Raw genomic sequence first — 16,335 nt, 5'->3', positions numbered from 1 at the left:
ATCAGCTAATTTAAATTCTCAGATTTTAAGAGGATAGGGGGAGGAACTTAAACACAGAAAGGCTTCATGAGACAGAAAAATGAAGAAAGACAATGATAGTTGACAATCTGCCAGTATGAAAAGAGAAAGAGAAATAAGTGCATTATTACGTGGCATAGTAAGTGTGGTCACAAAGATAAACCAAGCCTCCATATATTTCAACAATTCTCCCCAAAATGCTTGAATAGGAAGGTATAATTTTAAAAAGCAAGAAAAGAAGTAATACATCCATATATTTAGATGTTACTAATAAGATGCAGAGAGAGAGAGAGAGAGAAATATTTCTGCCGATGCTTCTAAAGTTTGCTATGAAATACTATTTTGTGAAAGACAAAAGTGGTCATATTTTGCTGAATACAGTAGTAGACCAAAGGAAAATAAAAAATAAAATAAGCAAATCATACATATATCTGTACTTAACACACTTGAGTATTATAACAGTTATTCAGGTTGGATTTTAGAAGTGGTTTTACAAAATAGGATATCATATTTTGATTGCCTGACTTGGGTCACAACCCAGATTAGTAGTGTCATGAGTTCCTCAGCCCTTAGCAAGTATCTGTTTCCAACCTAGCAGTTGAGACTTCTGCTCTAGCCTCCAATGGACATGTGAGCATTTGGAAATGCTGAATTAGGCATCTAATTATAGTAGGTAAGAATTCCTTAATATTAAATTAAGATCTTTCCTGGGGAGATACCCGGGGGGCTCAGCGGTTTGGCGCCTGCCTCCGGCCCAAGGCGTGATCCTGGAGACCCAGGATCGAGTCCCACGTCGAGCTCCCTGCATGGAGCCTGTTTCTCTCTCTTTGCCTCTCTCTCTGCCTGTGTCTCTGCCTCTCTCTCTGTATCTCTCATGAATAAATAAATACAATCTTAAAAAAAAAATCTTTCCTGGGAAACCCTAGAATTTTTCAGATTTTTTTTTACAAAGGGCTAATGTGTTTTTAGGAGACCCTTTCAAGTGCAGATGTATTAAGTATTTTTCTTACTATTAGGTTTATATTGATATTCCTTCCCCATAGTTAATTAAATTAAAAAAAAAGAAAAAGGAAGGCTTAAAAAGAATCAGAGCATAATTTGTTAAAAATAAATGTGAAGTAGAAAAATTGAATTTCAAGTTTTGTGTGTGATCAGGAGCCATTCTACTGGACTGGATTACAAAGCCATACAATTCTGGTTTACCCTGAAGAAAATGACAATTTTAAACTATAAACCTTATAGGAGATGTCACTATGGTATCATGTTGACATACTGTAAACAGTACCTGCTGCTTAACACTGTCATTACAGATCTAATTTCAACGAGAGTCAATTCAAGTCTAACCATTAAACAAGCTACACTTCTTATCTTGGGATTTCAGACACTTGGAGAATATTTAAAAATATTGCTGCCATGTTCTAGGACAATGCTGCTACATGATAAGGGAGGTATTTATTTTTTGAATAAGATAATAATGTAATGTAGCATGTGTAAAGAACTAAATAAGCTGCACAAAATGGAATGTTGCTTAAGGAAAGATTAAAAGCCAATAAAACCTTTTTAATACTATTTTAATATGAGAGATAAAACATTGACTGAATCACCTCTGAATTCAATTCTTCTCTACACATAAGAAATGTACATACAAAATGTCCTGACAGTATTTTATTTCTCAAAGCTATTGGAAACATAGCTTTTACATTTTAGCTCTGATATTTTCACTATAAATTTCAGTAAATCCACATTTTCCCATTTGACATGATTAATTATGAGCTGCTGAAATGTCTTTGCAGAAGATACAAATGCCATTTGTTTTCAATGTTGAATGATTTTTTTTTGTTTTTCTTCAAATTCCTAATATTGATATGTATTAATTTGCCTATTTAAATCTTTAGTAACTTGAAAATTAAATCCATATTACATTGACTGTGGATCTTTATATCTATAATAATATTTTCTATGCCTATATTCATATTCAAGATTTTGCCTAAACACACAAAACAATGTTTAACATGCAGACACTATATAGCCAGTGAATTTTCAGATTCCTTGAAAAGTAATATCATATTTTTCTACAGACCATAGTGTCATAATATATGGATGTCACACCATATTGCTTTTTACTTATGGTTCCAAAATGAAAAAGATACAAATATTATAATTTTTATCAGATTGAACTAAACTTAAAGTTGAAAGACAATATGCAATGAGGCAAGCCTTGAGTTATTAAGTACTCCTGATCAACATCATCAGGTGAATTGGAAAGATATAAGAAGAGGAGTTTATCTTCTTGTCCCCCTTTTTGCTCCCTTTAAGTAAGAGTCTTAGTAGATTTAATCACAGAGAAATTTAACAAGAACATATTACACTGCTCATTTTCCCAATAGTTTGTTCAATTTCCTGTTGTGCTTATTTTTTTTCTCTTCACTTTGGAAATGTATTTTAAAATTTGCATTTAATATGTGACAATCATTTTGAAGGAATTTCTTACCTACTGTTACCTGTTAGGTCAAACTATCTGAAATTGCCTATATCTCACCATGTTAGAACTAAAGCAAACTAGGGTTGCTGGATTTTGCTAGAGACAAAATACTACTTTGTAGTGTTTTCCTTGGCTGACCTAAAATCCTGCCTCTTGCTTGGCTGAGCACTGTGCTAGATTGCCAACCAAAGTGAAAACTTTGGTATAAAAAGATGTGACAGTTGTATGAAAACTATTCTTCTGTTTTTTTTGATAACATCCAGTCTTGTCGAATCAGGATATTGGGTGCCATTAATAAAACAAGAGGCCAAAGCTATCATCAATGAATTCCTATTACATAATGTGTCTATCAGAAATCAATGCTGCTGACTTGACTGTACATTTAATCACACACTGGATCATGTGTGATTAAAAGATGCAGCCAATAAAATGCTCAAGTAGTAACAATACAGCAACAAAAGCACAGTGACTAAGAGGAACTGACAGAAAGAAATGCTGTTCAAAACATAAACTAAAGCATATTAGTAAACAATTGGACATACCTATTTTCTATGGGAATACAACAGTAGCAAATAAATCAACAGAAGTATGTCACTATCAGAAAAAAAAAGTAGTTCTTAAAACAGACTTTCAGAAAATGGAAATTGAGGGAACAGCTGAGATCTTTGTGATGCTTTGGAAATAACTGCCACAATAGCAAACCAAAAGTACATGTTATGTCTGGACTTAAAATCAAAAGATTGATGTTAATGCATTTCTGATGCTCAGCTTGTCTGTTATTTCCCATTTTCCAATCTCCTCCCAGCTTCCAGTCCCTCTTAACAATACACTAGATACCTTACTACTGTATAAATTACTACAGGCTCTCTCTCTCTCTCTCTCTCTTTTTCAAATTTAACTAAAAGTCTTTATGAACCAATGTGAACTTTTTAAATTATGGCTACTTGTGGCTCCCATGACTCCATGATAGTAAAAGTGACCATAAGGCTACAATTTAGCCACACCACAGAGCCTTAAATCCTATGAGTAATATGGTTAATCTTATTTAAACTTACCAAAATGTATAACAAGGTAAAAACAAAATTGATACTTTTAAATGCTTTAGAGCTTGAGGGAGGACAGTAGCCAGGGATGCATCTTCTCTTGATGAACATTAAAGCCTCCCTGCTAGTGAATCCTTTAAATTTTGTACAGGAAATATTAGAAGCACAATATTTGCTAAGATTCCTTCAAATAGGTGCACTAGGTTCAGAGATTATTAGCTTCACTTTTTCCTGAATAGCAGTGGAGGCCCCATAAATAAAAGCATAACAGCATAATGGTGTATTCATATTCTTAAATTGTGTAAACCTGAACCTTTCTTGCACGGACCTTCAGATTTAAGAGTATCTGTTTGTAAAGAGGCTGCATTCTACTTCTTTGCAGCCATCTCATTTCATCTAAGTTTTCACTGTTGTTGATGTTACCTTGCTAAATAAAAATGAAACATTTTGGAGTGAATTTTCGTCTTCTCATCAACTGAAACCCATCTCAGAGCACATTAACAACATGACTGAGCAGAAAAGCAAGTTCAAACAGTTGAAAGAATTGGTCATAGCACTTCAGATTGATGAGAGCCAGGGTCCACACCCAGATCTTCTCATTGAAGTTTTTTTACACAGATTTGCTCGAAGCTCTATGTGCACCAGCATTAACAACTGTAATGAAGACTAGTATCCTATATGGAGGCAGGCTGTACGTTGAATTAGATCACTGGTTTGCCTGGGATTATAGTTTTCTAGGATGGGACTTTCATGGAGTCTAGGGCAAACAGGGATGGTTGGTTACCTTAAAGGACACCACTTGATATAATCAATTATAGTATTAAGTTAATAAATAATGGAATTAGGTACACACACTAATGGAAATTATTGTATCTTCATCATAAGAGTCAATAATCTATAAATTCAATTTTTTGGTATATGATCATGGAGATATTCTGTATCAGAAGTTATGTGTAGTAAAATAAAAAACCATGAAAAAGTCTAAAATGCATTTATACCAATTTAATTAGTACCTATAATATTGCAATTTGGGCAGTTTCAATAGAACAAAAGAATTTTGAAAAGTACTAACCCATAGTCTACAAATCCATAATCTAGAAACAGTTTGAAATTAAAAATTAATTATTTTCAGGTATATAAAAATCCTATTATTCATTTTAGCATATCTTCACTCAACTTGCTGAAGGAAATATTATAAAACACATGGTTTGAACTTTTGTATTCTTATGAGTAATTTTCAAATTGTTCAAGTTTAATTATAATTTAATAGCATATGAAGAATAGCAACTCCTTAAAGTTACAAAAATGTTACCAATGAATTATTCTAGATGTTTGCTAAAACACAAACTATTTGATATGCTCCAAAGTATTTGTGTTAAGTTGGAAGATAGCATGCTAATAACTTACATACATTTCAATGAATATATAGCATTTCCTTTCCTTTGATTAAAAGTGTTTTTTTTTTTTTTATTCTTGTTCTGTTTTTAGATATCTACTGTGTCTGGGTTATGATGCCTTCTGGGAGAGTTGATAGTTCATGAGGAATATTTTATATAAAAACTCATAGTCCAAGTATAACTTTGGATATAACTAACCAGAAAAATGCATTGTTAGGACAACAAAATACACAGGTGGAGGGAGATCGCAACAACATGCAAACTTCTTGTTACTATGGTAATAGGATTTTGGAAAATCTGGGTCACCTTGTTGCTGTGGAAATAGTCTCAGGAAGACCAAAGTTGAAACCCCATAATGACCACTGCTTCTATCCCCAGATACACTGCTTAGTCATCATCTGTATTTTCACATTTCTGAAGATACATTAATGAGAATACGACATATATCAGTTTGATTACCTTAGGAAATAATGAGCACTCAGATTAAGAATCTGCTACATATCAACACAATTGCAAAGTTTTCCAATTTTCCTTATATACCATTATTAATTTCACAAAATAATATTTTTATTCCTATTAAACATTTTTGCCAATAATAGTTTAGATAGAAATATACCAGAATATGTATTCATTTCTATAGATTTTTCTGAGAAATATAATTTGCCTACTGCTAAAAGTAATTTATAAAAAGTTATGAACTTATTTCAAGATTAGTCATCAATGGTTGAAGCTGTATGTAATAACTTAACAAAAAATCTAAGGTTGTTGTCACCATCTCACCATGATTACTGATGGTACCATTTTATTCCTTCTTTCTATTATCTAGGTTAACAACCCAATTATAGCTACTATATATTATACTTATTATGTGCCAGATACTTTTTATAAAAAGTTTTTCATTTTATAGCATTGATAGCCTACAAAACCAAATAAGGTGAAACTTTATTTTATCCTCATTTAGGAAGGGGAAAAATAAATTTAGATAAACTAAATAACATCTCCAAGTTCAGAAAATCAGAATTTGAATCTAAGGCTTCTGAATTTCAAAATTCATGCAAAAGAGTTACAGGAAACATTCTCTAATGACAGCTTATCAACAATACGTGTGTTCTGTTGGTGTTTCTAATAGTACTAATACTGTTTTTTTTTAGAAAATCTGAATTATTGGGGTGCCTGGGTGGCTCTGTGGTTGAGCATCTGCCTTTGTCTAGGTCGTGATCCCGGGGTCCAGGATCAAGTCCTGCATCAGGCTTCCCCCAGGGGGCCTGCTTCTCCCTCTGCCTATGTCTCTTCCTCTCTCTGTGTCTCATGAAAAAATAAATAAAATCTTAAAAAAAGATAATTAGATAATTTTTACAAATGCTAAGTGTGAGCATCCTGAGTCAAAGGACCTATGTAAAATTAGCCCCACCTGTCCCATTTCTTTATAGAACGAATGCATTATAATGTCTCAAGCAGGTATAAAATATGTTTTTTATCCTAATATAAGTTAACTACTTAATTCTTATTTGCCTTTGAAACCATGAGACATCAACATATAAGTGCTTGAAATATATTAAAATAAATTAAATTTGTTTTATCATAATTTCTATATGCTCTGATGTTAGAAATATACATAATCTGAGAAATCTTAATATATAATATTCACTTACCATAATTGTGATAATTTAAAATATATGCTTATATTTATTAATATTCTAAATTTATAAATTTGCAAATTTATTCTAAATTTACAAATAAAGTCCTGTTTTAATGAAAAAAATGCAGCCACATTGAGAATTTATCAATCAAGAGCTAATATTCTTTTGCTTCCAAATGGGAGGAGAAAAATAACCAAACAAACTTTGGACCCTGCTACAAATTTATGATGATAAAGAAATAAATCTAATGCCTCTGGTTTTTTAACACTGTTTGAATTATCATAATAAGTTCTAAGACAGCTAGATTAGCTATGATAAATAATGACATTTCTGTGACACAGGATTTTTCATAGTATACCAAGTAATCAACAGGAGGCAACAAAGGACTGGATACTCCATGGTAGACATACAATTTTAAACTCTACTATAATGTCAATCATAGTAGGAAAGTTAAGAAAACATGTTGGTAAACCTACAGATGATATTACCTTTTAAAATGAGATCTAAACATGGGGTTCTCTGAGCAGTTATAAAAAAATGGACTTTTTAAAAAAAAGATTGTATTTATTTATTTGAGAGGGAGAGACAGAGCACAAGCGGAGGGGAGGGGCAGAGGGAGAGGAAGAAGAAGACTCCCTGCTGAGCAGGAAGCCCAAAAGCTTGATCTCAGGACCCCAGGATCATGACCTGATCAGAAGGCAGATGCTTAAGTGACTGAACCACACAAGACCTACAAAAATAGACCTTAAAAAAAAAAAAAGTTCCTATTCACAAAGTAGAATGGGTTCGTGGAGAACACCCTAACAATGCAGACAAACCTGTTTCCAAAGTAATAATTTATGGTGGTTTAAAGGTGGTTTAAAGTGTATATGTATTGCAGGTCATTCACAGAAAGTCTAATTCAGCAGGTACAGGGAATGGCTCAGAAAACTATATTCCATGATGCTATTGTTCTGCTGCAAAACTCTTAAAAAACGTTATCTACAGCAGACACTATTCCCATCTTCATATGCTATGTCATTTGGGCATTGTGTAAATCAAGTCAATACACTGATGACAATTAAAATTTCCTTTAGAGATGTTAAAAGAAAATTTTATTTTTACCAAAAATACATTTAAGTCAATTATTTCATCTCCATTACAAAAACTATTTCCAAAGTTACCTTCAACATACTAATTAACAAAAAGTAATCAAACATACCACAATATTTATGATAGAATGTTCTCCCTCTCAATATGTTCAACATTTTACTTGACATTTTGCAAACCAAGATTTAAAAATAAGACCTTATGTCATTTAAAGAGTCACAAGAGTGAGACCATAAAAAGTATCTGTGTCTCACACTGAATATGGCAATGGTGACTCCTGATACTCTCCCAGTGTTAGAAAGCAATGGACTAGCCTGTATGCACTTGTCTGTTTATAGACGTGTTTGCATGAAGATTGTGAAAGCTTAATTTATTCCTGGTGTAATTTAAGAGTTACCTCAATGATTTTTACCTATTTGAAATGCACCAACTCTTCCAACTTTGAGCACAACCAGATGGGAAAAATGCTGAAGCAAACCTGGTTTGAATATGTAAAGCACCAGGCACGTGACATGTTTGATTATAGTTATTGAAGAGTCACAAAAGGGACCAGCTTATATTTTTAAATCCAATTATTTACCATAACCCAAATGTTCATTTGCAGTGAATGTCAATCTAAAAGTTTTGTGAGATAATTTATAAGAAAGAATAATAGGTTATTTTGTTAGTTCAGTCTAGATATACAACACTTTAGCGTAAAAATAAAGAATGGAACAGAAAGCTGAAGAGTTAAAACATGTATATTACAGAGTTACTGCACTCTCTCTAGAGAATGGGGAGTGAGTCTTTGTTTTCTGAGCTGACAATTGTTAAAAATCACCTCAGAAATAAAGTCACCCAGCTGCTTTATAAGAGCTCAGGAATTGGAAAGTCTATCACCTCTTGGTAATCTTCTTTCAGCTTTAGGAAAAGAAGTGCTTATTTATTCCTAATAAAACTCTAGCTGAGATTTAGGTTCATTTTCTCTGGCTCCACAAAAATCTTGAATAGCTAGTCACTCTTCTATTTAAAATAACTCTTCAAACATTGCGATAAATTTTGCCCCCACTCATTAGTAGCTGTGGGACTTTGACAATTAATAAAAATATACATTCCTGTAGCAGAAAAAATGTTAAGTATGATTTTATTGTACCTCCCAGTCCTTAAAGAAATTTTGTTTCTAGTTGATTTAGTTCATTCTCAAAACAATCTAAAGAGGCTACCTTAATCAATATAGGCTAGTGTGTTACAGGTCAAATGATAAAGACATGATAAAAGAGACAAACAAAACACAAAAAAAATCTACCTGATTACAGCCCAGTAGCTATAAAGATAAACTGAGATAGTAAATGTGAAATACTTTTGAAAGTAATAGAGCACAGCTCAAGGACAAAGTTGTAACATATGTAATAATATACCTATTCCCCTTGTTCTTATTCTACTGGAATACCTTTACCCTTCCCATAGGACCTACTTCCATTTTATTTCTAATTTTTCTCTCTGGATCATATGTATTTTAAAAATACATTAAAGAAACTGAGAAAAACAAAATTATAATAATATAATTATTATAGTATAATAATTAACCAAGTATTTCATGCCAAGAACAACAGCATAATTACACCCATTTCTTCTATGTTAATCTCTGATATTTATTTCTCAATATCCTATTTCTTCTTTTTTTAAATGAAATGATACTATTAACCTTGCATGTGTTAGGTCCACTTAGATTTTATATTTCTATCTTTTTCCTGTAACGTAGTTTCCCTCTTTTTTTTTTTTTTTAAGATTTTACTTATTTATTCATGAGAGACACAAAGAAGAGGCAAAGGCATAGGCAGAGGGAAAAGCAGGCTCCCAGGGGGGAGCCTGATGTGGGATTCAGTCCCAGGACCCCGTGATCCGTGGACATTCAACCACTGAGCCACCTAGGTGCCCTCTCCTGCAAGCCTTTCTCATCCTTCTTAATAAATTTTATTTTAATCTCCCACATTCTTCTTTTACCTTCCACTAATGACTTTTACCCATTCTCTTACTAAAGCTTTTCTCTAGTATAAGGCAATTTACATCTTAGCAAGTATCATTGCAGACCCATAATAGGAACCCAATATGTCTCTGACGAATACATGAATGAATACATTTTAAAAATCATCTTTCAAAATTTTAACAACTCAATGGAACTTATGTTGAGGAATCAACATTTGAGCACACGTTTTTTTCATCTTCCAGTAAAGTCCCGTCTTCCAATAAAGTTCCTTCTATTGGAAAATTGACAAATTGTGTTCCATGTGCTTTATGTATCTTAATTCATTAACTCTTCCCTACAACGTTATAATTTCGTGAGGAAACCAAGACAAATAAGTATGAAGTGATTTGTTCAAGAAGATCCATGAGCTAATAAGCAACAGAATCAAAATGTATACCTAGGCACACCAAACCCACACTTTGCGAGATTTTTGTTAACAAGAAAATTATTTTTAAAACTATTTTAATAACATTATTTGAAAGCAAAAATTTACATTAATTGCCACTGAAAGTTTCTCAAAACCAGCTCAAATTTTAATTTATTAAGGCGATTCTTTGCACACACTTGTGCAAAAGACAATCCATTCCCACGCTCTCCCTCTGCTCTTTCATTTAGCAATTCCTCCTTAATATGCTTGCAGTTATTCTGAGGTCTCTATTACTAAACACAGACTAACTTAAGTCACAATCATGCTAATGTTTTGACATTTTCTACAAAAATACTTTCCTAAAAACACCTACCTGAAATTACCAATTAACTTTCTTGACTTGAAACAGGGTAAGAGAGAGATTCTTTTATTTAGCTTTGGAATCAGAAAACACTTTTAGCAATTTAGACCATAAATTTTTATATGGAGAATTTAATATTTCTCAGAAGTTCTTTGAAAAGGATATGGCCATGACTATGACATTTATAAATACACAATTTTAAGGAACTATAATTTTGTATCTTACATAAACAAACACTACATGGGAACATACTGCAATTAAACTTTACAGTGTGCATTTACCAATAGCATTTTAGATATCACAGTCTTCTCGGGGGTGGGGAGCAAAGATGACTTGTTCCCACATATACCACAGAAATCATTTGGTCTATATGAAGCTTAACCTTTTTAAACATTAGTTGTGGATAACAGACATAAAACATTGAGAGATCACTCCATACCTGTTTTATTGGAAAGTCTAAATGACACCATCTTATCAGGAATATTACATACATTCCTCACTGAAGCAATGCAGCTATAATTAGCATAGTCCTGAGGTCGAAGATTCTTTAGTTTTAAGATCTTGGTTTCACCCTGAAAATGTAGAAAAGGTCATTAGAAAAAGTCAATGGTAACCACAATGAATGAATGGCATTAAATTTGTATTAAACCATGTATTTATCAAAATGTGGCAGATTGTCTTATCTTTTTAAGGAAAATGCCCTAAAAAAAAAAAACAAACCAAAAAAACCATGCATTTAAAAATAATACTGTAATGTGCCTGGAGATAGAAACTAACAGACTACAATGAAAATTCATAATGTTTTCTTTGCAAACCAGCTTCCTAGGGGGAGAAATCTATTTCTGGTGGTAGTTATGCAAATTATTGTGCAAAGATCAGAACAGTGTACTTAATAATGGAGTTTATTCAACAAATGCTGCAATCTATGCAGACTTCCACATGAAATGATTTCAAAGGAATGGATTCTGAAGAAGAGCCAATAAATGAAACACTGTTGGTAGAACAAAGTCATCAAAGTCAATCTAATGACAGGCAATTAAATTTATATACATAAATATTTTGTGGGAGGAGGGGCAAGATGGCAGAAGAGTAGGGTCCCCAAGTCACCTGTCCCCACCAAATTACCTAGATAACCTTCAAACCATCCTGAAAATCTACGAATTCGGCCTGAGATGTAAAGAGAGACCAGCTGGAACGCTACAGTGAGAAGAGTCCGCGCTTCTATCAAGGTAGGAAGACGGGGAAAAAGAAATAAAGAAACAAAAGGCCTCCGAGGGGGAGGGGCCCCGCGAGGAGCCGGGCTGAGGCCGGGGCGAGTGTCCCCAGGACAGGAGAGCCCCGTCCCGGAGGAGCAGGAGCTGCACCAACCTTCCCGGGGGCGGAAAGGGCTCGCAGGGAGTTGGAGCAGGACCCAGGAGGGCGGGGATGCCCTCGGGCTCCCGGGGACACTAACAGACACCTGCGCCCCGGGAGAGTGCACCGAGCTCCCTAAGGGCTGCAGCGCGCACGGCGGGGCCGGAGCAGCTCGGAGGGGCTCGGGCGGCGGCTCCGCGGAGGGGGCTGCGGGGCGGGAGCGCGAATCCAACAGCGCAGGCCCCGGAGCACAGGGCGCCGGGACACAGCCCAGGATCCGGCCTCCCCCGGGACAGGCAGAGGCCGGGAGGGCCCAGGACAGCAAGGACGCTCCTGCCCCGAGCTGAGCAGATCAGCGGCCCCGCCCCGGAGCCTCCAGGCCCTGCAGACAGGAGAGCCCCAGTAGTTCCTGCGGAGGCTGAATCCAGGCTTCCAGAGTTGCCATAGCAACTGCGGCTGTTCCTCCTGGGGCCTCACGGGGTAAACAACCCCCGCTGAGCCCTGCAGCAGGCAGGGGCAGAGCAGCTCCCCCAAGTGCTAACACCTGAAAATCAGCACAGCAGGCCCCTCCCCCAGAAGACCAGCTGGACGGACCAGTTCCAGGGGAAGTCAAGGGACTTAAAGTCTACAGAATCAGAAGATACTCCCCCGTGTTTTGTTTGTTTGTTTGTTTTTTGTTTTGCTTTTTGATTTGTTTGCTTCCCCCACCCCTTTTTCACCTTTCTTTCTTTTTCTTTCTCTTTTTCTTTCTTTTTCCTTTTTTTCTTTTTCTCTTTTCTTTCCTTCTCTCTCTTTTTCTCCTTTTCCCAATACAACTTGCTTTTGGCCACTCTGCACTGAGCAAAATGACTAGAAGGAAAACCTCACCTCAAAAGAAAGAATCAGAAACAGCCCTCTCTCCCACAGAGTTACAAAATCTGGATTACAATTCAATGTCAGAAAGCCAATTCAGAAGCACTATTATACAGCTACTGGTGGCTCTAGAAAAAAGCATAAAGGACTCACGAGACTTCATGAATGCAGAATTTAGATCCAATCAGGCAGAAATTAAAAATCAATTGAATGAGATGCAATCCAAACTAGAAGTCCTAACGACGAGGGTTAACGAGGTGGAAGAACGAGTGAGTGACATAGAAGACAAGTTGATGGCAAAGAGGGAAACTGAGGAAAAAAGAGACAATTAAAGACCATGAAGACAGATTAAGGGAAATAAACGACAGACTGAGGAAGAAAAACCTATGTTTAATTGGGGTTCCCGAGGGCGCCAAAAGGGACACAGGGCCAGAATATGTATTTGAACAAATCCTAACTGAAAACTTTCCTAATCTGGGAAGGGAAACAGGCATTCAGATCCAGAAATAGAGAGATCCCCCCCTAAAATCAATAAAAACTGTTCAACACCTCGACATTTAATAGTGAAGCTTGCAAATTCCAAAGATAAAGAGAAGATCCTTAAAGCAGCAAGAGACAAGAAATCCCTGACTTTCATGTGGAGGAATATTAGGGTAACAGCAGACCTCTCCACAGAGACATGGCAGGCCAGAAAGGGCTGGCAGGATATATTCAGGTCCTAAATGAGAAGAACATGCAACCAAGAATACTTTATCCAGCAAGGCTCTCATTCAAAATGGAAGGAGAGATAAAGAACTTCCAAGACAGGCAGGAACTGAAAGAATATGTGACCTCCAAACCAGCTCTGCAAGAAATTTTAAGGGGGACTCTTAAAATTCCCCTTTAAGAAGTTCAGTGGAACAATCCACAAAAACAAGGACTGAATAGATATCATGATGACACTAAACTCATATCTGTCAATAGTAACTCTGAACGTGAACGGGCTTAATGACCCCATCAAAAGGCTCAGGGTTTCAGACTGGATAAAAAAGCAGGACCCATCTATTTGCTGTCTACAAGAGACTCATTTTAGACAGAAGGACACCTACAACCTGAAAATAAAAGGTTGGAGAACCATTTACCATTCAAATGGTCCTCAAAACAAAGCAGGGGTACCCATCCTTATATCAGATAAACTAAAATTTACCCCGAAAACTGTAGTGAGAGATAAAGAGGGACACTATATCATACTTAAAGGATCTATCCAACAAGAGGACTTAACAATCCTCAATATATATGCCCCGAATGTGGGAGCTGCCAAATATTAAATCAATTAATAACCAAAGTGAAGAAATACTTAGATAATAATACACTTATACTTGGTGACTTCAATCTAGCTGCTTTCTATACCTCGATAGGTCTTCTAAGCACAACATCTCCAAAGAAACGAGAGCTTTAAATGATACACTGGACCAGATAGATTTCACAGATATCTACAGAACTTTACATCCAAACTCAACTGAATACACATTCTTCTCAAGTGCACATGGAACTTTCTCCAGAATAGACCACATACTGGGTCACGAATCGGGCCTGAACCGATACCAAAAGATTGGGATCGTCCCCTGCATATTCTCAGACCATAATGCCTTGAAATTAGAACTAAATCACAAGAAGTTTGGAAGGACCTCAAACACGTGGAGGTTAAGGACCATCCTGCTAAAAGATGAAAGGGTCAACCAGGAAATTAAGGAAGAATTAAAAAGATTCATGGAAACTAATGAGAATGAAGATACAACCGTTCGAAATCTTTCGGATGCAGCAAAAGCAGTCCTGAGCGGGAAATACATCGCAATACAAGCATCCATTCAAAAACTGGAAAGAACTCAAATACAAAAGCTAACATTACACATAAAGGAGCTAGAGAAAAAACAGCAAATAGATCCTACACCCAGCAGAAGAAGAGAGTTAATAAAGATTCGAGCAGAACTCAACGAAATCGAGACCAGAAGAACTGTGGAACAGATCAACAGAACCAGGAGTTGGTTCTTTGAAAGAATTAATAAGATAGATAAACCATTAGCCAACCTTATTAAAAAGAAGAGAGAGAAGACTCAAATTAATAAAATCATGAATGAGAAAGGAGAGATCACTACCAACACCAAGGAAATACAAACGACTTTAAAAACATATTATGAACAACTCTACGCCAATAAATTAGGCAATCTAGAAGAAATGGACGCATTCCTGGAAAGCCACAAACTACCAAAACTGGAGCAGGAAGAAATAGAAAACCTGAACAGGCCAATAACCAGGGAGGAAATTGAAGCAGTCATCAAAAACCTCCCAAGACACAAGAGTCCAGGGCCAGATGGCTTCCCAGGGGAATTCTATCAAACGTTTAAAGAAGAAATCATACCTATTCTACTAAAGCTGTTTGGAAAGATAGAAAGAGATGGAGTACTTCCAAATTCATTCTATGAGGCCAGCATCACCTTAATTCCAAAACCAGACAAAGACCCCACCAAAAAGGAGAATTACAGACCAATATCCCTGATGAACATGGATGCAAAAATTCTCAACAAGATACTAGCCAATAGGATCCAACAACACATTAAGAAAATTATTCACCATGACCAAGTAGGATTTATCCCCGGGACACAAGGCTGGTTCAACACTCGTAAAACAATCAATGTGATTCATCATATCAGCAAGAGAAAAACCAAGAACCACATGATCCTCTCATTAGATGCAGAGAAAGCATTTGACAAAATACAGCATCCATTCCTGATCAAAACTCTTCAGAGTGTAGGGATAGAGGGAACATTCCTCGACATCTTAAAAGCCATCTACGAAAAGCCCACAGCAAATATCATTCTCAATGGGGAAGCACTGGGAGCCTTTCCCCTAAGATCAGGAACAAGACAGGGATGTCCACTCTCACCACTGCTATTCAACATAGTATTGGAAGTCCTAGCCTCAGCAATCAGACAACAAAAAGACATTAAAGGCATTCAAATTGGCAAAGAAGAAGTCAAACTCTCCCTCTTCGCCGATGACATGATACTCTACATAGAAAACCCAAAAGTCTCCACCCCAAGATTGCTAGAACTCATACAGCAATTTGGTAGCGTGGCAGGATACAAAATCAATGCCCAGAAATCAGTGGCATTTCTATACACTAACAATGAGACTGAAGAAAGAGAAATTAAGGAGTCAATCCCATTTACAATTGCACCCAAAAGCATAAGATTCCTAGGAATAAACCTAACCAAAGAGGTAAAGGATCTATATCCTAAAAACTATAGAACACTTCTGAAAGAAATTGAGGAAGACACAAAGAGATGGAAAAATATTCCATGCTCATGGATTGGCAGAATTAATATTGTGAAAATGTCAATGTTACCCAGGGCAATTTACACGTTTAATGCAATCCCTAACAAAATACCATGGACTTTCTTCAGAGAGTTAGAACAAATTATTTTAAGATTTGTGTGGAATCAGAAAAGACCCCGAATAGCCAGGGGAATTTTAAAAAAGAAAACCATATCTGGGGGCATCACAATGCCAGATTTCAGGTTGTACTACAAAGCTGTGGTCATCAAGACAGTGTGGTACTGGCACAAAAACAGACACATAGATCAATGGAACAGAATAGAGAACCCAGAAGTGGACCCTGAACTTTATGGTCAACTAATATTCGATAAAGGAGGAAAGACGATCCACTGGAAGAAAGACAGTCTCTTCAA

At 35.9% G+C, this 16,335-nt stretch overlaps 1 protein-coding gene across 1 annotated transcript in view; it reads right to left on the bottom strand.

Annotated features, from left to right (window-relative positions):
• MDGA2 (MAM domain containing glycosylphosphatidylinositol anchor 2) overlaps positions 1-16,335 on the bottom strand; it is a 788,050-nt gene that overhangs the window by 253,019 nt on the left and 518,696 nt on the right. Inside the window, exon 7 of the mRNA XM_055309044.1 lies at positions 10,842-10,974. Coding sequence (XP_055165019.1) covers positions 10,842-10,974 — 133 coding nt within the window. The remainder of the gene's footprint in view (positions 1-10,841; positions 10,975-16,335) is intronic.

This window comes from Nyctereutes procyonoides, unplaced genomic scaffold, assembly GCF_905146905.1.
Source record: "Nyctereutes procyonoides isolate TBG_1078 unplaced genomic scaffold, NYPRO_anot_genome, whole genome shotgun sequence".
In the NCBI taxonomy this organism is placed as follows: domain Eukaryota; kingdom Metazoa; phylum Chordata; class Mammalia; order Carnivora; family Canidae; genus Nyctereutes; species Nyctereutes procyonoides.
Note: the sequence above shows the minus strand (reverse complement) of the source record. Positions and strands in the feature narration are given on the sequence as shown.